This window comes from Echeneis naucrates, chromosome 13 (assembly GCF_900963305.1).
Source record: "Echeneis naucrates chromosome 13, fEcheNa1.1, whole genome shotgun sequence".
Classification (NCBI taxonomy): Eukaryota; Metazoa; Chordata; class Actinopteri; order Carangiformes; family Echeneidae; genus Echeneis; species Echeneis naucrates.
The window spans coordinates 665,067-687,570 of NC_042523.1; the positions used below are offsets into that span (position 1 = coordinate 665,067).

Genomic DNA, 22,504 nt, shown 5'->3' on the forward strand with positions numbered 1-22,504 from the left:
CTAAAATGTGTGCAAATATATTTACATATCTTGCCACAGAAATAACATTAATAAAAAGTGAATGATTAACCATAAAAGCTAAAAGTTAAAATACCAGAGGCGACAGTTTCAACAATTTAGAATATCTCTGAAAAGATAAGTTTTGTCTCTGTCAGATACAGTGCACGTTATACAACAAACACCAGGTGCTGAGGAGGAAAGGTCATCCAATGGGATTCAGCATGTTAAGTACAATAGAAAGTTATCAAAAACACAAAATACACACTCTTACAGGCTGTAACAGCTTAATTCAATTGTCAGCAATAAGAATGACTGTGGAAGAATGACAGTTACTACGTACACATGATGACTGGATGCCACTTCCAGTACATTCCCGAGAGAAAACAAGGGGTCAGAACATAAACCTGTAGGTCATTACACCATCCAGGATCAGCAGAGTCCTATTCAGTTACATTAAGTAGATGTTTGAAATGAAAATTCCATTATAAAGTAAGACCTCAGTGGAGTTCTGATTTTCTTCAGATTAAGCATCTTGATTAATCCAAATTACATGTAATCAAAACATAATCAGAGGAATGAGAATTTATCATCTGGGAACATTTGGGCTCATTGCCTCAAACCATAAAGCCATAAAAGCAGTGAAGGGCTTTTAAAACAGTCAATATGTAGATTTATGACTTGCTTGGACAAAACAAGATATTTGAAGATGTCTAACTTGATTTGTTTCCACATATTTTAGACACATTTAAAACAACTATCTATCAATCAATAACATAAATTGATAAAGGAGTGACGTTTAAGTCATCAGTGAAGTGAAAATGAGACTTGATCTGACTTTAGTGTTACTCTGCCATCTTCCAGTGAAGTCCTAAAGAAAAAAATAAACACACAATTTTCTTTTCTTCTACTACACATCATACGCCTCCACACACCAGATGTAGACGACCATTTCCTATGATAAACATCCAGAGGCTGTTGGAGATAAGGGTCTTCACAAAGTCAGAAACATGCATATGAACCTTGGACACAACTTGGTCCTAGTTCTCCTGATACAGGGCCAGCCGGTGCCAATCGGGGCTGGTCAGGTTTGTACAACAAGCCTAATTAAAGCCAGCCTGGTGTCTATATATGGATTAGCCTGATTTCAGGGTCTTTCCTAACTAAACTGGGCTGGACTAGTTTAGAATGAGCAACAAATTTTTCTTTGGATGTTGTTTTTAAGTCACAGACTGTTAAATTAGCCCTACTGGGTAGTGTAATCTATCTTTAATCAAATGAGTTGTCTTCATTACTGTTAATGTGTGTCTCTGCTCTGTGTGTGACTATTCCACTGAGCAGGTATTCATCATTCGCTGAACCTGTGGGATTTCCTGAGAGAACATTTCTGATAAAAGCGCTCAAGTGCTTGGACTCAAGCAATGAACCCAATCTCTCAATTGTATCTATCATTCAGTGAGTCAGTTATTGGGGATTATTGAGATGCTCAGCTCATGGTGGCTCAGCCAAAACACCTGATTCCAAAAAATGTATGTTATTTTTCTTTTTTTCAGAGAAACAGAGGAGGAGCTAAAATTGGAGTAGCCCAATCTGGCCAAATGTGGTGCTATAGGCCCTAACCAGTTTAGTCGAATCTAGTCTAGCCCAGTGTGCGATATTGGAGTCCAGTTTTAGATTCCCTTCAGCAGTTGATGCGGTCTATGCAGCAACACACTGGTTCGGTCTGTTGGACATGATGTATCCTCTCCTACAGACGCAACGGAAAGAGCCCTCTGTGTTCACGCAGCGAGCATTGACACACGGGAAGTCCACACTGAGGCCATCCTCACACTCATTTATATCTGCAAACACACACAAAAACACACATGCACATGCATCAGGAAAGACAGAAGACACATAAGTGTGTACTTATACACAAATAGACACTTACAAACTTGTGTATGGGTTATAATATAAAATGTGGCTCCTTTCCTGAATATCATATTTCCCAACCATCAGTTCTGTGTCCTGTCAGGACTAATCCCTTTATGACATTATTCAACATTTGTGAGTTGCTATTATTGAAGCACCCAGTTATTAATTTGGACATCAGACATCTATTTTGGGCAGCACTGCGGCATAGTGGTTAGCGCTGTTGCATCAAAGCAAGAATATCCTGAGTTTGATTCCTGTACCTGGAGTTTGCATGTTTTCCCTGTGCCTGCGTGAGTTTCCTCCCAACGTCCAAAGACATGCATGTTTAGGTGTATCAGTGACTCTAAATTGTATGAGTGGTTGTTCATCACCCCCTGCGACCCGCAAACTTATAAGCGGTAGAAGATGAATGAATGAACGATTTGTTTTTTTTTTACCACAGGGAATCATAATATGAGAAGAGGGTGGATCCCTCAGAGAATAGCCACAGCCAACCCCTGCTTTCTGCTCAATTTTCCTCTAAATCAGGGATCAAAAATGAAATGAATGACCAAAAACTCAATCAGAAAACTATTGGGATATTTTCCCATAGACTTCAATAAAAATTTTTTGGACAACCCCGATGGTCATTAGGTAGAATCAAGGAGGCTTCGGTATCATACAGTAAAATAACTTAAATCATGTACTGGCATCACAGGTTCAGCACGAGGTTCTGCATCTGCAGAGTTTTTGCGAATGTTTGTTTATTATTGGCAGCGTTTTTCCCTTGATACAACCATGGGAATATATTATACAGTAGACAAGAACTTTTGGAAATCCACGCACCCTGCACGAGCAATGTTTTTCAAAACCTTAAACTTCCAATATCAGCTCTCCCAGGAAGGAGGGACACAAACATCCCAGAGACCTGTAGCATGTAGGTCTTGTAAATTGGACCATCTTTCCCTGCTGCTGCTGCCCAGTTACACACGCCTCATCAGCTGGCTGAAGCCTACAGTATAGTGAAGACTGTAAAGATCTGGTTCAAGGGTGCAGAGGCCGCACTACAACTTGGGTTTCACCGCATGGACTGCAGTCTGTTCACCACCAGTGCCACCTCTGATTCCCAGCTGTACATTGAGACATGCACCTCCGCTGTTCTGGATTACATCAACACAAGAGTCAATATATATCACAACTCAAAAGCGGATCAAGATATACCTCAGTCAGAAGCTTTAGGTTAATGAGGATGTCAGTCCACTGTTAAAGAAACAACATTACTTTCTGATCTGGCAGTGTACAAATACGGAGAGCCCAACAAAGCCACAAACTTCGGATTGAGGAGCACTTCAATAACTCCGACCCCCGGCAGGCAAGGGATTCAGGCCATCACAGACTACAGAAGAGCAACCTCAAGCCACCTTATTATCAGCCCTGGGTGTGTGTGGAGAACATGCGCTGGGCAACTGTCTGAAGTCTTCACCAACATTCAACCTGTTACTGGCCCAGGTTGTTGTTTCTGTGTCTCAAGACCACCACCACTGTCCCTGTGCCCAAGAAATTGAACCCAGAGTGCCTGAACGACTGGTAGCACTGACTCCCATCATCACCAATCTTAGTCTATCTCAAGACCAGGCTTCCTCCTGCACTAGACCCCCACCAGTATGCATACTGTGCCAACAGATCAACCGAGGATGCCATATCCACAGCCCTTCACTCTGCCCTCGCCCATCTGGATAATAGCAATTCCTATGATAGGATGCAGCTTTTAATACAGTCACACCATCTCATCTGATCATGAAATTACACCGGCTTTGCATCAGCATATCCATCTGCAATTGGTGAGGTTAAATAACCTCTCCTCCACAAGACTTCCTCTAAACACTGGCGTGCCACAAGAGTGTGTGCTCAGCCTAACACTGTACACCGTCTTTACCCATGACTGCTCCCCTATTCACAACACTAACTCTATCATCAAATTTGCAGCTTACACAAAAGTGCTCGGCTTGATCAGGAACAATGATGAATCAGGCTACAGGGAGGAAGTTCAGCACTTGGCAGCATGATGCACAAATAACACCCTTGCACTCAACACCACCAAAAGCAAAGAACTCATTGTTGACTTCAGAAAAGCAAAGACGGCAAGCCACACACATCACATCAATGGGGCTGAAGTAGAACTCTGACTACTATGCACTTTATCAACGCACTTCAGCAGTGCACTTTATATGATCATACTGCATTCTGTCCCTACTTTATTTGTTGATGCACTTTAATAATGGTCTAACATAATCATACTGTATTCTGTGTTTTATGCATTGCTATAAAGAAAAGCATTTTTTAATGATTGCAGTACTGGTTCGATGTTAAACTCCTTGTACTGGTTGTTCTTACTTGTGCAATGACAATAAAGTTGAACCTAATCTAATCTAATCTAATAGAAAAAAAAAAGTTTTCTCAAAAGTTTCTGAGATCACAAAAGCCTTGTACATATTGTCCTAGTGGGAGCTTTTAGTCAGTTAGGACAGAGTATAGCTGATCCATCTTAAAGGTGTGGTGGTGTAGTGATGATCGTCATACCTATACAGGTCATGGAAGCCGTGTCTAGTTCATATCCCTGGTAACAGTCACAGGTATAACCTTCTGCGACACGGATGCATCTGCCATTCTCACAACCATGCAGTATCCCACAATCCTCTGCTGTGCTCAGACTGGCGTAGGACTCGTAACGTCCTGGAAGACAAGAGGAGCAAGCGTTAATAGGTCCCCTGAATATTTATTAAATGTTTTGAACAAGAACAACTCCAAATTCAAGAGGATGACTTTGTTTTATATTTTCATTTGTGAGTCTTTACTGGAAAGCAAATGTAAATAAGTAGAAATGTCTCACTCCCTACCACATGGACTTACTCTCATATACCCTCCTTGGTGCGCCTCCTCCTCTCCTCCTCTCAGTGAAGGGGGGGAATGGTGGGCCTGGACTCCATGTCTCCTCCTCTTCCTCGTCCTCTTCGTATGGAGCTCCTGGCAGTGGGGCGAGGCTCAGCAGAGGACCATTAGGCTGGGATGGTGGAGGCCGAACCCTAAAAACCGTCTCAGACCGCGGGTCTGGTGGAATGTGGAAGGATGGAGGCCTGGGTTGAGAGCCATCAGTGGGGCCATAGTCTCCTTCAGAGTAATAACCAGTGCTGAGACAAAACAAAACTCTGATGTTAACATAGACAAGAGGCCATCAATGGGTCTACTATTAGCATCTGTCTAAGGTCACCTGACCACTTGTGAATTGTTGCACGAATCATTGCTGAAAGTTTTATTACTTTTTCTATGAAATATTTGAGTTGGTTGGTCAAGCTGTGTTTGGCAAAAATAGACAGTGACAAAAGATATAAAGGAGATCCTTGAACATGGACTAGGAGACATCAATGTTTACTCTGTTATAACAATATAGCCCTCGAATTGTGGTCTGAGTAATGACATTTGTCCTCAGTGCATCTTGGGAGCATCACACCTAAACATGGTGATTTGATAGGATGCCAGGGATCTGTACCATGAAGCAGAAGTAACAAACGCAGGAAATGTTCCAGTGGTCCTGCTTCACTTAACCAACATCCTCATTCAATTTTCAGTCCGACGATGGTAGTTATCAACTTGGTAAATCAACCAGATTTGTCCTGTTGGTTGTCAGTGTGTGGACATAAAAGATCCAAACAATAGGGAACATGAACAAGTCTCCAGTAGATGGGCTAGCAATAATCTGCTCGCTGATCACCACCGCGGTGATTGTGAACTACTGTGCAACATGATGCTTCACTGTTGTACTTTCATTTACCTGATACTTTTCAGTATATACTGCACTGTTTGTTTATTTATTTTCTCTTATTTACTTCATGGCGCACTCACCTTAATGATCTCTCACTTTGTACTGTGTATCATTGTTATTATTATTTTAATTTTTATCTATATTATAACTTATGTGTGTACATATGGGCAGCATGGTGGAACAGTGTTTAGCGCTGTTGTCTCATAGCAAGAAGATCCTGAGTTCGATTCCCGCATTAGGAGTTTGCATGTTTTTTTCGTGCCTGTGTGGGTGTACCCCTGTTTCCTCCCACAGTCCAAAGACATGCATGTCTAGGTGGATCAGTGTAGGTCTGAATATGAGTTCATATCTGTCTGTCTCTATGTGTCTCTATGCTGGCGACCTGTCCAGAGTGTACCCTACACTCCCCTGTAACATTGGCTGGGATTAGCTCAAGCTAGGTGTACATACGTTTGTAATATTTCAATTGTGTTCTGTCCTGTTATACCAGTGTAAAGAATCAAATTTCCCCTGGCAATTAATAAAGTATTTCTGATTCTGATATCTAAATTCCTTCTGTAACAGAAAACTCTCTGTTATAACCGCAGATGTCAAATGTCCTGGAAAACAATAAATCCCTCCATCATCTGTCATTGTGTGGATGAACTGCAGGGTTCTTGTTTAGCTCTCTGCATCAGCCACAGAATAAATGTTCTCTCCTTAGATGAAGTAGTATAATGACCCACAGGAGTCCAGAGGTACTCAGCTGTAAAAGCTGAGAGAGAAATCTCAGTCTATCTGATCACTCTAGATCTGTCATATAGCAACTCCCCTGAGGGACTAAAATGCTCTAATAATTTGCTCCAAGCACAGGGCGGGGCTTTTATACTCAGTGATCTCAATGTCCAACATAACTGCTCTGGATCAGTTTAGCCGTTCAGCATAAATTACTGCAGTGATCCAAATCAAATCAAATCTGATTTATTTATATAGCCCCAAATCATAACAAAGGCACTTTACATATAGAGCAGGTCTAGACCAAACTCTTTATAAAATTATTTAAAGAGACCCAACAGATCCACCTTCATAGGACTGAAAACCCAGAAAACTACAAAAATTCAGGATTTCAACTGAACTTATCTCAAAAGCTCCAAATCCATCTTTGTAGTACAGGCCCTTGGCGACTCCTAAAAACTCCAAACTCTGTTGTGACAACAAAAAGGAGCACTAAGGTACCAAGTCACATCATCGCACCCCCGCACAGGTTAGGCACCTGGGTTTCCAACAGTCAATGAGACCCGAAGAAGTGAAACAACTTTTAACTGCTGAAGTTGGTAATGTTTAGGTTTAGTGCCAGTTGGCAAATCCAAGAATAACAAGACTGATCCTTCACACTGTGCTTTCAGCAGGAGGACTACGGTGACTGGGACTTTTTTTGGCATCCTTGATGTTTGACCTCACCCATACTCAGGCCTGGGATAAGCATCAGGCAGACGAAAGGGTGCTGGGCTCCTTCCTCTGAGGCCTGACCTGCTGCCTCCTGCTGGAGAGTAATCATCATAGTCAGGACTACTGAAGTCTCTGCTGGGAACCCCGGCTGGAGGGAAGGACTCCTGACTATAGGGAGGGAAATATGAAGGAGCTGAGGATTGAGTATGGACAAAACAAGGAGAGGAGAGGAGGCAAGGAAGCGAGAGAGGAAGGGAGTACAAACAAAGACAAATGTAAACACAATTAGGAGATGATTGGCGATAAGGAGCAGAAATGGCGCAAAGAGCGAACAAGGAAGAAAGAGGAGAAGAGAGGAGAGAAAAGATGAACACAAGATGAAGTGAGCAAGCAGAAACAAGGAGAGAAAAAGATGAAGTGATAAGAGGACACAAGGAGCGGTGAGGACAAAAGTGGAGCAATAAGGGACAAAAACTATTAGAATAAAAGAAAAATATAAAGTTCTCTTTAGTTCTCAACAATTCAATTTAATAATGTCTTTTGTACCCCTGGCTGTCCCTCGTCCTGGTTCTGGTCTCACTCCTATTTCTGATCTGCTTGAGTCAGGAAAGCTGGGCAACAAGGGAGGAGGAAAGGAACTGCACAGGAAGGCATAGTCCTCTGAGGAGACACAGAAGAGAAGTTTTCATGTCCCTCGGGCAACATCAAATTGAACATGAAATCCACCTGGTTGTATGCAAGTTGGTCCATTTCAGTGGAAATGTACTCCTGGGAGCAGAGCTAAATGTGAAGTCTGACAGCAGGAGGACGAATTGACCACCAGCTGATATGTGAGTTTTTTTTTTTTTTTTTACCGGAGTCAGGCAATGGACAGAGGGCACACTCCATCCCCCAGCCCTCCCCATACAGACAGCAGCAGTCTGTGAAGGGGAACTGAGCTCCCAGCAGAGGACTCTGACACATCAAGTCTGCTGAGACGTGCTGCCAGCACACAGACAGGTTCTCATCTGGAGGAGGGGAGAGAGGAAGAAGATTACCAGGAAAGAAGATGGCTGACCTTTGAAATGTTTTTGTGCAATTAAACTTCATCAGCAGTGTCTGGATATTATTAAGCACCAAATAGATGAAATAAAACTCAACAGGAAGATGATCAGAGCCACCATACAGTGTGTCGAGGTCTGAGGTAACATTGGGTTAGTACAGGAGTGTCTCAGAGGACACCAGTTTCAAACTGAGACGATACAGTGGTTTAAACAACAGCAACTCTTTGGTTCAGCCCAGGTTGGAAACTGTTTCAATAATAAACCAGAGAAGGAGCTTTCCCTGACCTGAACAAGGATCTTTGAGAGTCTGAAGTAAATTATAGGTTCCTGCATCCAGGCCAACCTGAGCAGGGATGATCATGATTTTTTAAATTATATTACTATTATTATCATTATTATTTGTTGTTGTTGTAATTGATTGAGTAATTCAATTTTTTTCCATCTTTGTGCTTTCAAGTTGAATTTCAAATTCATGCTTTTTATAACTTTCATTCTTTAAAGCATTTGTTATGTGCTTTGCATTATGAAAATGTTGATACACGTCAGTATCAGAAACAGTTTCCACGCCGCATGCCCTTCCTGCCGTAACCCTCACCATTTGGGCATGGGACTGGCACAAGAATACCACTGATTTGCAGGAGCCTTGTGGCTGGGTCTTTAAATCATGTTTGTCAGAAGTGGGATTAAAATCCACACCTCCAGAGGAAAGTGCGATCTGAATGCATTGCCTTAGACTGCTTGGCCATTCTGACAAATGCTGAAAAGGTTGAGACAAATAAGAATACTAAAGATCGATTGATTGACTGATATGTGGAATAGAAGTGGGAAAAGCTGATGAGCAGAGAGATGGAGGAGGAGAAAGGCAGACTTCTTACCTACAGTTAGATGTGAAGAGTTGACACAGTTCCGCTGAGTGTCGTCAAGCACCAGAGGAGGCTGACAACTGCAGTAATACGAACCCACTGTGTTCACACACACTCCTCCTACACAACTCTCCTCCTCACACTCATCATGATCTGAAACACACACACATACACACACAGCTACCGAAGACATAGCACTTCAAAATGTTGCCCCCACCCCAGCTTCAATCAAAGAAAAATTCTTTTAATTCTTGTCTGTGTCATTCATACCAACACACTCCAACAATGTGCTGTTGTACACATATCCACTGGGGCAGTAGCAGCTGTATCCAGGGATGTTGTTGACACACACTCCGTTCTTACACACTTCCAGGTGGAAACGCTTACACTCATCCACATCTGGGAACAGAGGGAGAGCAAAGGTTACAACATGTCCATGTCTTCTTCCACTCTGAGAAATGATTAGCAACATTTAAGATGATGCAGAAGCCACTGATTCCTAACGCAACCACGTGGTCGATGTTGTTGTTGTGCTGATTTTCTGCTTGGTGGACACCAGTCAAGAGTTTTATGCTTTCTATAAATGTTGATAAAATAAAATTCAACGAAAATAAGAGTGACACAGCATTTTGCGCTTACTGTAGACCAGACCAGAGCAGTTCTCTTAACTAGTTGTGAGAGTTATCCAAGGCCTGGACGAGGAGCTGAATGGAGGTAGTGGAGAGGAATGAATAATGTATGGCCTGGTTATCCTGGTCTTATTGAAGACCCATCCATGGTCACACCAGGTTTCGCAGTCTGTGTTGAAGTCCCTAACACTCCAGACTACAGGCACTAAATTATAAACTTTTTTCCCCAAATAGAACAATTTCAGTCCTGTTTTTATTTAATTATTTCTCCTCTTGTATTTTCTCTACTTGTTTTGGCAAAATTTGGTAAAAAGTTCAATATTAAATTGTGTTTGTGTGCTTGCATTTGTGTGTGTGTGTACCTCTGTAACTGAAAGCTCCTGGTCCAGTGGTCACATATCCTCTCCCGCTGGGACACAGAGACAGAAACTCGGCTGTACAGAAACACCAAAACATAGAAACTTAATCTGCTAGACAATGAAGAACAACACTACAACTGGTAAACTTAGTCAGCAATCAGATCAGACATAAAACCGAGACACACTGAGCAGGCAGCATATCCAGCCTCTGTATCTAATGTGTTAAAAAATGTGTGTGTTCAAAAGAGGCTGAGCTGACACACAAACTGACTACTTACCAGTCCCTACAAAACCTGCTACATCTGATAAAACACATTGTAAATCACATCTGTAACAATGCACTGTGCAAACACACTAATCATCCTACAGAGCAGACTGTCTGAAGTTGGTGTCTGCAGGACTTCTGCTTTGCATGTTGTATGAACTATTCCCTTTCCAGCACAACTCACACCCTAGGGTGTCCTGTATGCCTGACATCTCACCTGTCTCCACAACAGGGCAGGCATGGTACTGGCAGCCCAGCCCCCAGCCCTCCCCCGCTGTGCAACAACACTCTTGCTGACTGGTATTGGTGGCCAGCAGACTGCAGGTTCCACGCTCAGCCAGGTTGTAGTAACACTCCCTCAGCTCGCCAGGTTGAGCTACAGGGAGGGGGGGCAGCTGTGGATCAACCTCCACCACACTGACATGGAAGGAAGACGAGGTGGACGATAAGGAGGAGGATGATGAAGAGGAAGACGAGGAGGAGGAAGAGGAAGATGAGGAGTAGTTGGGAATGACGGCTGTGGGAGGGGAAAAAAAAGGAGAATGTCATTGGTTGAGTGCCAAAAATTAACAAAACTGAATGATTATCATCTTCATGTTCTGACTCAGATCCTACAGTCAACCTCAGAGTTGGGATCTAGATCTGCACTGATAAATAAATTGAAGAAGATCCAAGTCTTACTGTCTATTTGTTGTTTATTTTAGTAGTGGTAGGATAATAGTAGTGGTGGCGGCATTACAGCAACTTCCTTTAATTGTCATTAAATACAGGGTATATACTGTAATCCAAAATACAGCAATAAACTGTAAAAATACAGTATTTTGCTGGCGAAGCTGCTGCCAGTAAAATACTGTAAATTTAGACTGAAAAGTTTTACAGTAGGTCAGCATAGAAGTTACAAATGCATGGACTAGTCTTTCTGCATCATCCTGAGAAAGGCTGTTTCTGATTTTTCTAATGTTTCTCAGGTGGAAGAAAGCTGCCCGACTAACTTGTTTTATGTGAGGGACAAAGGACATGTCCTGGTCAAAAATTACTCCATGGTTTATTACAGTGGAGCTGGAAGCCAAAGTGATGCTGTCCAGACTGATGAGATGATTAGATTTCTCTGAGTTGCTTAGAGCCAAGTACAATAACTTCAGTTTTGTCAGAATTTAGGAGTAAAAAGTTACGGGTCATACAGACTTTTATGTCTTCAAGACATACAGTTACAGTATACCGTCCACCTGGTCCACACAGAATTCCTATCAGAGTTCTCTGAGTTTATATCAGTTAGTACTCAGTACAGATACAATCATTATACTGGGAGATTTCAATCTACATGTTGATGTAGAAAGCGACAGCCTTAGTTCTGGGTTTCTTTCCCCACTAGCAATTGGCTTTTCCCAGCATGTGAATGAACCCACTCACTGCTACAATCATATCCTTGATCTTGTTCTAACAAATGGCATTGAAATTGACAAGTTAACAAACTTCCCTCAAAACTCTCTTCTGACTGACCATTACCTCATTACATTTGAGTTTACTTTAACTGGCTGCACAGCATCGAGGAATAATGACATATAATGATTTTATCTGTACTGAGTACAACTGTGATATAAACTCAGAAAACTCTGATAGGAATTCTGAGTACGGACCAGGTGGACGGTATACTGTAACTAACAGAACTGATTTTTCACCTTTCCAGTCTGAGTGGGAAAGACTAAGAGTGAGGCTTTCAAAAGACCTGCAGCCAGATTTTGGTCTAGGGTTGATTCATAGGCTTGACTGAAATGTTGCAGCCACCCCCCCTCCTCGACCTGTGGTACGAGGGATATGAAAGTTAACATGAGTTGGGGGTGTAGCTTCATTAATGCTAACATACTCACCCTGCTGCAGCCACGTTTCAGTTATACAAAATAAATCAATATGATGATTAGCTATGAGATCATTGACTCGTAGAGATTTTAATGATAATTATCGAATGTTCAACAGTCATCATTTGATCACAGTGTTATTTGAGACTGACTTTGTGGCTGTTTTAATTTCAGTTAGGTTTTTGTTTTTAGCTCCTCTTCTGTTTAATTTGGGTTTATTAACTTTTCTAAATTTAGGTGGTCGGGGGACAGACACAGTTTCTATAAACCTAAACATAGACAGAGACTCTATTCTATTCTCGGCAGGTGACTGCTCTGATTGAGGCGGAGAGGAGCGTGTTAAACTGCGGCTCTGTCTCCTGGTCTCGACCCGGGGTTGTCAGGGTTTTGAATTTCTAATAAAATCGGCCATACTCCTAGAAATGAGAGCAGCCCCGTCCACGGTGGGATGGACACCATCTCTCCTAATCAGACCAGGTCTCTCCCAGAAAGACTTCTAGTTATCTATGTAGCCCAAGTTGTTTTCGGGACACCACCCTGACAGCCAGCGGTTAAATGCGGCTGTACATGTCATCACTAGTCCGATTGGGGAGGGGGCCGGAGAAAACTACAGTGTCCGACATCATTTTAGCAAAAATACACACCGATACCACATTAATTTTTGTGACTTCCGACTGGCGAAGTCGGGTGTCGTTACTGCCGACGTGAATAACAATATTAGCATATTTCTGTTTACCCTTAGCCAGCAGTTTCAGATAAGACTGGATGTAGCCTGCTCTGGCCCCCAGGATATACTTCACTATGGCCGCGGTGTCGCTAACTTCACGTTCCTCAGAATAGAATCACCAATCACGAGAGTCGGCTTTTCAGCAGGTGTGTCGTTGAGTGGAGAGAACCTGTTGGAAACGTGAACTGGTCGGTGGTGAACCGGGGGCTGCTGCCTACGACTATGCCTCTTGTCTCGGACAGTCACCCAGCCGCCCTGACTAGATCCGCGCTGCCCTGAGGGCATCCCCCCTAAGAGAATAGAATAGAATAGAATTATTTGAATCAGCTTAGTGCGGCTCTTTTGGTCCCAATTTGTTCAGCCTTATTCAGACTTTGTAATCAGTGTTGGGGAAGTTACTTTTAAAAAGTGGTGTTTGCTCGTTATCATTACTTTACTTCACGTTGCAACATGTTTCTGCCTACACCTGTTCATCTCTCTCTCTCTCTCTCTCTCTCTCAACCCAACCTGTTGAGGCAGATGGCCGCCCCCCCCCCCCCAGCCTGTGTCTGCCTGAGGTTTCTGCCTCTTAAAGGAAGTTTTTCTTTGCCACAGTCGCCAAGTGCTTGTTCATGGGGGGATCTGTTGGGTCTCTTTAAATAATTTTATAAATAATTTGGTCTACACCTGCTCTATATGTAAAGTGCCTTGATGTAACTTTGTTATGATTTGGCGCTATACAAATAAATCTGATTTGATTTGATTTTAATTAGTTCACTTCCACGGAAAGCAACTTTTTATGTTACTCGTTACTTTTACGTTGCCTCTCAAAATCCAACCCCAATGTCCTTCCTCATCGTGAGAAGTGAGAGGTCAAGTTGGCCAATCAGGCAATGGTAAAACTCATCGGCTAATCACCCATTAAGTGGATTTAAATCAGTGCTTCTCAAATAGTGGCCCCCAGGGAAGCGCAGTGCGATGCCAGGGCGGGCATGTATGACATGCTTTTTTTTGCCGGACTAGAATAAAGTGTAATTGCACCTCCACTACTGTAGTTGACAGTGGTGCTCTCATTGTCTCATTGCAGGGAGTATCAGTAGGGTTTTTATGCGCCGAGCATGTGCACACACAGCACAGAGCAGGAGATATGATGTGCAGTGAACAAACCCTCAAGAGACAAGAGGGATGAAAAGAAAGGCAAAGCGAGACAGAGATAATGATAATAAGAGTACAATGTTATGCAGAGGTGTACTTATAACAATTTTATAGACAAATTATACTGTTTATAGGCACAGCAGAGAGTGGGGATGGGGGCGTGAAATATTTTCTTCGTCCTAGTGGGGTGTGACAGAAAATAATTGAGAAGCACTGATTTCAATGATTACAGAAGAATGAAGAAAAAGAAAGAAAAAATAAAAGAAGAGATGAAGACTCTTCAAGCATCCAAGCTGAAATGACCATGAAGACACATACTGAAATCCATGTGGAGATGGCTGCAGACTGAAGTAGTCAAATTGGTCAGTGGTGAGTGCATACTCTACTCTGGATATGCAGAGAGCTAAAGTGCTGCAACAACCCCTCTGACAGCAGAACAAAATTCAACATCCAGCTCTTCCAGGACATAGGAACAACTGAACTGTATCAAACTGCCCTGCAGATCAGGTTCCAAGCCCTGCAAGAGCTCCAACAACCATTGGAAGAGTACTGGAGCAGCTGAAAAACATATGGAAGGAGACTAGCCGAGAAGTAGTGGGGAAAAAGACAACGAATCACAAACCCTGGTGGTCAACAGAAACACTGAATAGAGGAGAGGAGGGCAAAAAAGGACACACTAAACAAATGCAAAACCCGAGCAAGAAAGGCATCAGCCCACAAGTTAGCAAATAAGGAGGTGAAGAAAAGCACCAAATGTGACAGAATTACATCGAGGCCTTGGCACAAGAAGCAGAGGAAGCAGCTGCAAAAAATAACCTGAAGGAAATCTACTTGACCACCAAGAAACTAGCCAGAAAGTTCAGGCAGACAAACACACAAATCCGTGATAAACACGAAAGACTCCTGAACAGAGCATTTCAGGGAGCTGCTCAATAGACCAGTGTTTTTCAACCACTGTGCAGTGGCACGCTAGTGTGCCGTGGGACATTATCCAATTTCACCTAATTGGTCTAAAAAATATTTTTTTAAAACAAATGAATTATTATCCGCAAATAATGTACCGTTGTCGAGTGTCTGTGCTGTCTAGTGATCGACAAAGTAACTATGTAAAACTCTTCCATATCAGTAGGTGGCAGCAGGTAGTTAATTGCTTTGTACTTTGAGACAAGAGAATTAGTGATGCATGGATGCGTCAGGTGGTGGTGACAGTGGCATTGTGGCTAACAAGACTATACGGTGACAGTGATGGAAAAGATTTTGAAATGGAAAGATGCTAACTTTGAACTGGACCCTGGACAAAATTCGGACCCAAATGAAAGCCCAAGTATGAGAAATATTTTATTTTATTATAAAATACTTTTTCTTTGTGTTTATTTGATTCTTATTCAAGACAATTTGATGAGAACGACTTCATATTGTAAATATAGCCTACAGAGTTTAATTTTTTAACATTTTCTGCTGGTGGTGTGCCTCATGATTTTTTTCAATGAAAAAAATGTGCCTTGGCACAAAAAAGGTTGAAAAACACTGAAACAGACCACTCCCTGTCCAAAAGATAGAGATTCCACCAGCAGCACACATGCTTGACATCAACTGTGCCCCTCCCAACAAGATCTGAAGTAAAGATGGCCATTAAGGCACTACGACGTGGCAAAGCACCAGGGCCGGACGGCATCCCAGTGGAGGCCCTACAGGCTGTTGTCGAAACCTGTACCACCATGCTATACCAGCTGATCAAGAAAATATGGGAGGAAGAGGAAAATATACCAGCAGACTGGAAGGGCAGGCTTATTGCTATTATCCTTAAGAAAGGAGACCTTGGGGACAGCAACAACTACTGAAGGATCATGTTGCTGTCAACACCAAAGTGCTCAATCACATCATCTTAGAGAGACTGCGAAAGGGGGTTGAGGATGAGCTGAGAGAAACAAGCTGGTTTCAGAACCAGAAGATCATGGAGTGACCAAATTGTTACCCTTAGGATCATCATTGAGCAATCCATAGAATGGAACACACCTGTTCATATTGATTTCATTGACTTTGAAAAGGCATTTGACAGTGTGGACCAGATGATGTTATGGAATTTAATGGCACATGATGGAATCCCCCCCAAATACATGAACGTCATGAAGAAACACATATCAGGACATGCAACGCCAAGTGCTCCACCAGTGACAGGCAGAAGAAACATTACTGGTGCTCATTGGGGTCAAACAGGGCTGCCTGCTTTCCCCTTTGCTTTTCCTCTTATGCCCTGACTGGACCATCTAGAGGACCTCGACTTTTGATTGACATTGTCCTTCTCTCACATTGCCACCAGCAGATGCAAGAGAAATCCCAACTGCTAGAGACAACAAGAGGACTGGGGCTGAAAATAAATGGAGCAAAAACCAAAATAATGCAGCTAAACAACAAAAGCATGATTCCCATAAACATCAGGTACCACACACTGGAAGCAACAAAATTCTACATATTAAATAAGATTTGGACAACTGCAGACTTTCATCAACTACAGCCTAAGCTGCATCCTCAGGATCTTCTGGCCAAGCCATATCAGCAACACCAAGTTGTGGGAACGTACCCAACAAGGGCCAAAAGGAGAAAGTGGAGCTGGATTGGTCACACACTAAGAAAAAGCAAAACGGCAATAACCAAACAGGCGCATGGGACCCACAAGGCAAATGGAGCAGAGGGAGACCCCAAAACACCTGGAGAAGGAGCACAGAGATAGATGTTAAAAAGAAGGGACTGACGTGGAAACAGCTGGAGAGGATGGCCCAAGACATTTTTGTGCACTTTTGTGCTCTTTATTATAAAAAATGCCACAGAACACTTAAGTGAGAAAGCATTGCACTTCAATACCACCACTAAACAACAATATCAGACAATATCAAATAGCATAGCCTCGATACACCTTACATTCACATTCTTCCCCTTATTTTAAACAAGTCATAAGTAATGTGAACACCTCCATCCCTCAAAAGTTAGCGCTGGCTGCTTGCTATGGTTGCTCTGCTTGTGACGATTGCGCATATGTGACTGAGGAGGCAGTGTCACTGAAGTAATGTTGCGCTGAATTGAAAAAGAAACTATGTTATCAAATTTTCTGTAGTAGCATGTTACACTATTTCTTACCCAAAAAAAGTAGTTATGTTACTTTACTTTGTAATGTGCTACACCCAAGACTGTTTGTAATAGAATAAAATCTAAAAATACATGTATGGAGGTCAATCCGTTGTCTGAAGCGATTGAAATATGGTTGGTAACTTTTACCAGCGCTGTTTCTGTGCTATGATGGACTCTCAAGTCTGAGTTAGATATGGGTCTATAATTAGGCAAAATATCTGGATCAAGATTAGGTCTTTTAAGGAAACATTCAATGAAAACATCTTTAAATAACCTGATAGGAATCAGGTCTAAAAGACATGTTGACGTTTACGCGACTACAGAAACTAGTTCAGAGAGATTGAAAGGTAAAATAATTCCAAATACAAAGCAGGTGTTACAGGTCTTTACACATTCATTGATTCCAGTTTGGCAACATTTTAGTCCTGGTCTCTGATTCAAGATGAGTCATGAATCAGTTTAAAACAGAAATTAGTTGTTGAAATCAACTCTTGTTGATTCTGAGCAGATAGGTTTCGATTCTGACTTTCAAAGATTCAAAAATAATACAAAAACTTTGACAATGTCTATTAAGTATGGTCTATTAGTGAGACTATTTGTGGCCTTTAAAACATTTAATACCTGAGGACACAAGCTACTGTATATTTCTTTCTGTTCATATCTCATAGAAGTGTATATGTGCATTTACCTGGGTTTGCAGGGCTGACACACTTCCTGGTCATAGTGTCAAACTCATCCAGGCCTTCACACTCACACATGAAGGAACCCTCCACGTTCTCACAACGCGCAGAACCGCACATACCCTGCAGAGTTATACACTCATCCTCATCTGAAAGAGAAAGAGAGATAGAGATAGAGCAAGAGAGAATGAGATAAACTCACTGTGGACACAGCTGCACTTCTATTTATTCATTCAAACCTTATTTGAAGAATTCAGTATATAGTTTATGAATTCTTAAATTTATTAAATAATTATTGAAAGGAGACAACAAAGTTTTAAGTGTTTTTAAGTGTCTTTTTTATTTCTGATTTATTTTTCTATTCCTCTTATTATTATTATTGTTGTTTAATATTTATTTATATTCTTAAATTATGTGGTTACATACACTTAAACTGACAGCGTTTGAATTAGATTTTAAAAAGAACCACTGCCACATTTGGCTCTGACTAGTAGAGGTGAGCTGTTTGTACTGGGTTTAATGTGCACCATTATGAAACATCAGAGGACACAGCACAGATTGTATTCATCGGAAGCCAGGAGGTGGCACCTCTCCAGCAGAGACCTAGGCTGACTGTTAGTGGGGCTCTGTTTACAGTACAGTGGCAAGTTAACAGTTGCATTCATGACTGGTCTCCTTGGACTGGAGCGGACTCTTTTGATAAATTCGGCTGGTTTAAGGCCTTCACATTAGCACTCAAACGCCTCTGCTTCTTCTGGAATCATGGTCAAGGCTTCATTCTCACTGTTTGTGTCCAGTGGAAAAGAGGGAAATGGCATCAGGATCTGGGATGCTGTGAGCTAAACACTCGATGACCCACACTTCCCCTTTTCAATAATTTTAAAATTATTGAAAAATGTAAATTTGAATGAGGATTCCATACTTAGTATTTAGCTTTTCAGAACAGACACACTTAGGAAAGGAGGGGATCTAGTGCAAGAGCAAGTCTCATCTATAGCTACACTGCATATTATTTGACAAGAATTTAAAGTTTTTGACAATGACATGATATGATTATCCACCAAAAGAAAACATTATTCTGCCCTTCCTAGGTTATAGCTGATTTCTAGCTTGGCAGATAGCAACAGCAGGTAAGTTTAGATGTTTACTTTCAGGAACACTGTGAAACTGCAATACAGAGATATAAGTCAGGAATTTGAAAAATCAGTGGTGGACCATAAAGGCCCTTGAGATACAGCAGTTCGCAGACTCTGGAGATACTAGGGGTTTCTTTGAGGCTACAAGAGCGGTATATGACCCCACCTACTGCTGCCTTGCCCCTCTCCACTCAAAAGATGGGCTGATGTTGCTAAAAGACAATGAATCCATGAAAAACCAACAGAAAGAACAATATGAGGAGCTACTTAACAGGGATACTACCCCCGATATGGAGGTCCTTGACCAACTCCCTCAAAAACCCATAATTGAGAGCATGGGAGCACACCACCAGCCTGAAAGAGGTACAAGATGACATAATAATGATGAGAAACAGTAAGCTGGACCTGATAGCATCTCAGCAGAGGTCCTGAAGGAAGGTGGGCCACATCTCCTTAACCACATCCATACCGTGCTCCTCAAAATGTGGAAAGAGGAGAAAATCCCTGGTCAATTTAGGGATGCCCTTATTGTCTCCATTTTCAAGAAAGGAGACATGGCAGATTGTGGGAACTACCGTGGCATCTCCCTTCTGTCCATCACTGAGAAAGTACGACCCAGGGTGTCACAGTACAACAGCGACCCCCGCCATGCTGCAGAAGACAGGCGCAGACTCGGCAAGGCAAGAGCCTCTGCCAAGAAGGCCCAACCCAAAGCCACCACCACCACTTACCCTTGGCCACACTGCACAAAAACATGCAGCTCCAGGATGGGCCTCTTCCGCCACCTGCAGACCCACAAGGACCAAGATGGAGGACAGTCATACTTGACCCCCGAGTGACTGCAAATGAAGCCCATCTGCTTTTGGTAATAGGATCTGACTTTCTGAATGAGCTTGCTTATTGCTTGTGTGAGTAGCTTCTAGCTGGAAAAGCATTCAAAAATGTAAGAACTAAACAGTGTCTCAGAAGCTTTTGTAGCAAAGGTCGCAACCAGTGGATGCACGTCTGCAACAAGCCCAAAGTACTTTGGCTGGGTAAGTATAGCTCCATCTTCTTTATTTAAGAAAGGAGAACCAATTTGTCTCTCTCAAAAGTGTAGCTGGTACTGATCATGTACTATGGTCCATGGGATTGTGGTCTGTGCTGACAAATGTGTGTGTTAGCAACATACACATAGAACATCCAGTCCATACGAGGCACAGTATTAGAGTCACATGGTGCTAACTTGGATTTCACCATGCACATTCCTACATGACTGTGTCCTTGGACTGGAGCGGACTCTTTTGATAAATTCGGCTGGTTTAATTTTAAAATTATTGAAAAATTTAAATTTGAATGAGGATTCCATACTTAGTATTTAGCTTTTCAGAACAGACACACTTAGGAAAGGAGGGGATCTAGTGCAAGAGCAAGTCTCATCTATAGCACGTCTGCAACAAGCTCAAAGTACTTTGGCTGGGTAAGTATAGCTCCATCTTCTTTATTTAAGAAAGGAGAACCAATTTGTCTCTCTCAAAAGTGTAGCTGGTACTGATCATGTACTATGGTCCATGGGATTGTGGTCTGTGCTGACAAATGTGTGTGTTAGCAACATACACATAGAACATCCAGTCCATACGAGGCACAGTATTAGAGTCACATGGTGCTAACTTGGATTTCACCATGCAGAATCCTACATGACATTGTTGACTGCTTTGAGGTAGGCCACCGCAGAGATGGCCATGGTGGATTTGTCGGAGAAGACACATAGTTCCCTATACTGTGTGGAGAGCAAAGAAATACTTTGACTCTGAGTGAGTCCTTCCAAGACTTCCAATGTGTCTCTTTTTCAGCAGGTATTTGGGCATCCCATTCACAATGCTCAGTACATAGTTCTTTGACTAGTGCCTTGTCTTATACTGTTATTGGAGCCACAAACCCAAGCAGGTCAAATATTCTGCTGACAGAAACCCACTAGACTAGCTAGGAGGGCTGAGAAAAGTGTTGAACATAAAATCTCTAGGAAACACGGGATCAAAGAAAAATCATAAGAGCTGAATTAGGAGGATAGGACACAAAAAAAAATGGAACAAGTAAGTCGTAAGGATCGGGGCGTAGGTAGCAAGGAAGGAATCAGGAACAGCTGCGGGCAAAGAGCTCAGCAACCCCGCACTGTGTCCAGCCCTGTATTGAAGTAAAGCAAAAAACAACACTGGAAGCAGAGCGACATACACTACCAAAATGAAAGCAGAAACCGAACCATGACATTTGCGCTTTGGCTCCCTAAAGGGTAGGGGTGCCACCCGATTGTTTGAGTCATCAATGAAGACCTCTCTGTCCATTATTTCAAGAAAGGCTTTGTCTTCCATAGACATGGCAGGCTTGTCGTCATGTGGCATTTGTTGGAAGACTCCTTCACCAAAACAAGTCTTTTTCATCAAACAGGTCTTTCGTCTCGTCAGCCCTTGGAGCTTGATGGTGATGCAGCTGAAGTCGAGACGCATGTAGGTGGTGTTGTGGGGTCCACTGCATTGTTCTTGAACCTTATGTACGCATAATATATCTCGCTGAGCAGGATAAGCATGGCTGCCGAGGGATCTAGAGCTGGGATTCTGTCCACGACCCACTTGAGGTGTGGATAGTGTCTGGCGATCTCAGGTGTGGGGATTTCCAGATCATCATCTGAGAGCATGTCACATTCAATTTGAGTGGGGAGTGGAATGTGAGTTTTACCATCTAATGACTCCATGATGATATCTCTCTCTCTGGCCTGCTGGATAAACTAATGAAACAGATTTTGGAGCACAATCTTGACCTGGGACCTGACTGTAGTCCCACAGATGTCAGATGTCATGTGACAGCTTGAGAGGCTCCTTCCTCTTGCTCCCTGCCTTGATCTTTTGTGGTTACAGAAGTCTCAGTTACCCACGGAGCCAGACCTGAATGTATTGCAGTGAGATGGCTGTCACATTTGCATTCTCTGCACTAAAACATTTTTTCCACAGTCTCTGGCTAGGTGACTGGATGATGTGCAGCACTTTAAATACAACCACAGCTGACACAAAGAGCAGTACATAACATAAAGACATAAAACAAACAGTAAAACAATAAAATCAGTAGAACAAATACGGTCTCATGCTGGGCCAAAAGCCAAGGAATAAAAGTGGGTTTTTAGACAGGTTTTAAAAATCGACAGTGATGGGGCTTGTCTAATGTGGAGAGGTAAGGTTCCACAAAATACAGAGACAAGCAACCACTCACACTCAGACCTATGGACGATTTAGAGTCACCAGTTGACCCAAATATGCCTTTGGAAAGTGGGAAGAAACCGGAGTACCAGGAGGAAACCCCATCGAAAGACATGTACTCTAAATTGCCTGTAGGTCTGAGTGTGAGTGTGAGTGGTTGTTTGTCTCTCTGTCACCGTATGTTGGCCCTGTGATGGACTGGCGACCTGTTCAGGGTGTACCCCACTCTCATCCGATGTGAGCTGGGATTGGCTCCAGCATCCCCCATGACACAGAAACGGATAAGTAAATAAGGATAATATGGATAAGAATATAGTTATC

The 22,504-nt window shown here is 42.4% G+C and overlaps 1 protein-coding gene across 1 annotated transcript in view; it reads right to left on the reverse strand.

Annotated features, from left to right (window-relative positions):
- The window catches only part of ltbp4 (latent transforming growth factor beta binding protein 4), an 82,455-nt gene continuing 59,951 nt past the window's right edge, over positions 1-22,504 (reverse strand). Inside the window, exons 23-33 of the mRNA XM_029516793.1 lie at positions 17,829-17,969; positions 10,515-10,814; positions 10,036-10,107; positions 9,315-9,443; positions 9,057-9,197; positions 7,993-8,145; positions 7,685-7,798; positions 7,151-7,331; positions 4,801-5,078; positions 4,471-4,623; positions 1-1,838 (exon numbers count right to left, since the gene is read on the reverse strand). Of these exons, the coding sequence (XP_029372653.1) occupies positions 1,696-1,838; positions 4,471-4,623; positions 4,801-5,078; positions 7,151-7,331; positions 7,685-7,798; positions 7,993-8,145; positions 9,057-9,197; positions 9,315-9,443; positions 10,036-10,107; positions 10,515-10,814; positions 17,829-17,969 (1,805 nt within the window). The 3' untranslated portion in view covers positions 1-1,695. The remainder of the gene's footprint in view (positions 1,839-4,470; positions 4,624-4,800; positions 5,079-7,150; positions 7,332-7,684; positions 7,799-7,992; positions 8,146-9,056; positions 9,198-9,314; positions 9,444-10,035; positions 10,108-10,514; positions 10,815-17,828; positions 17,970-22,504) is intronic.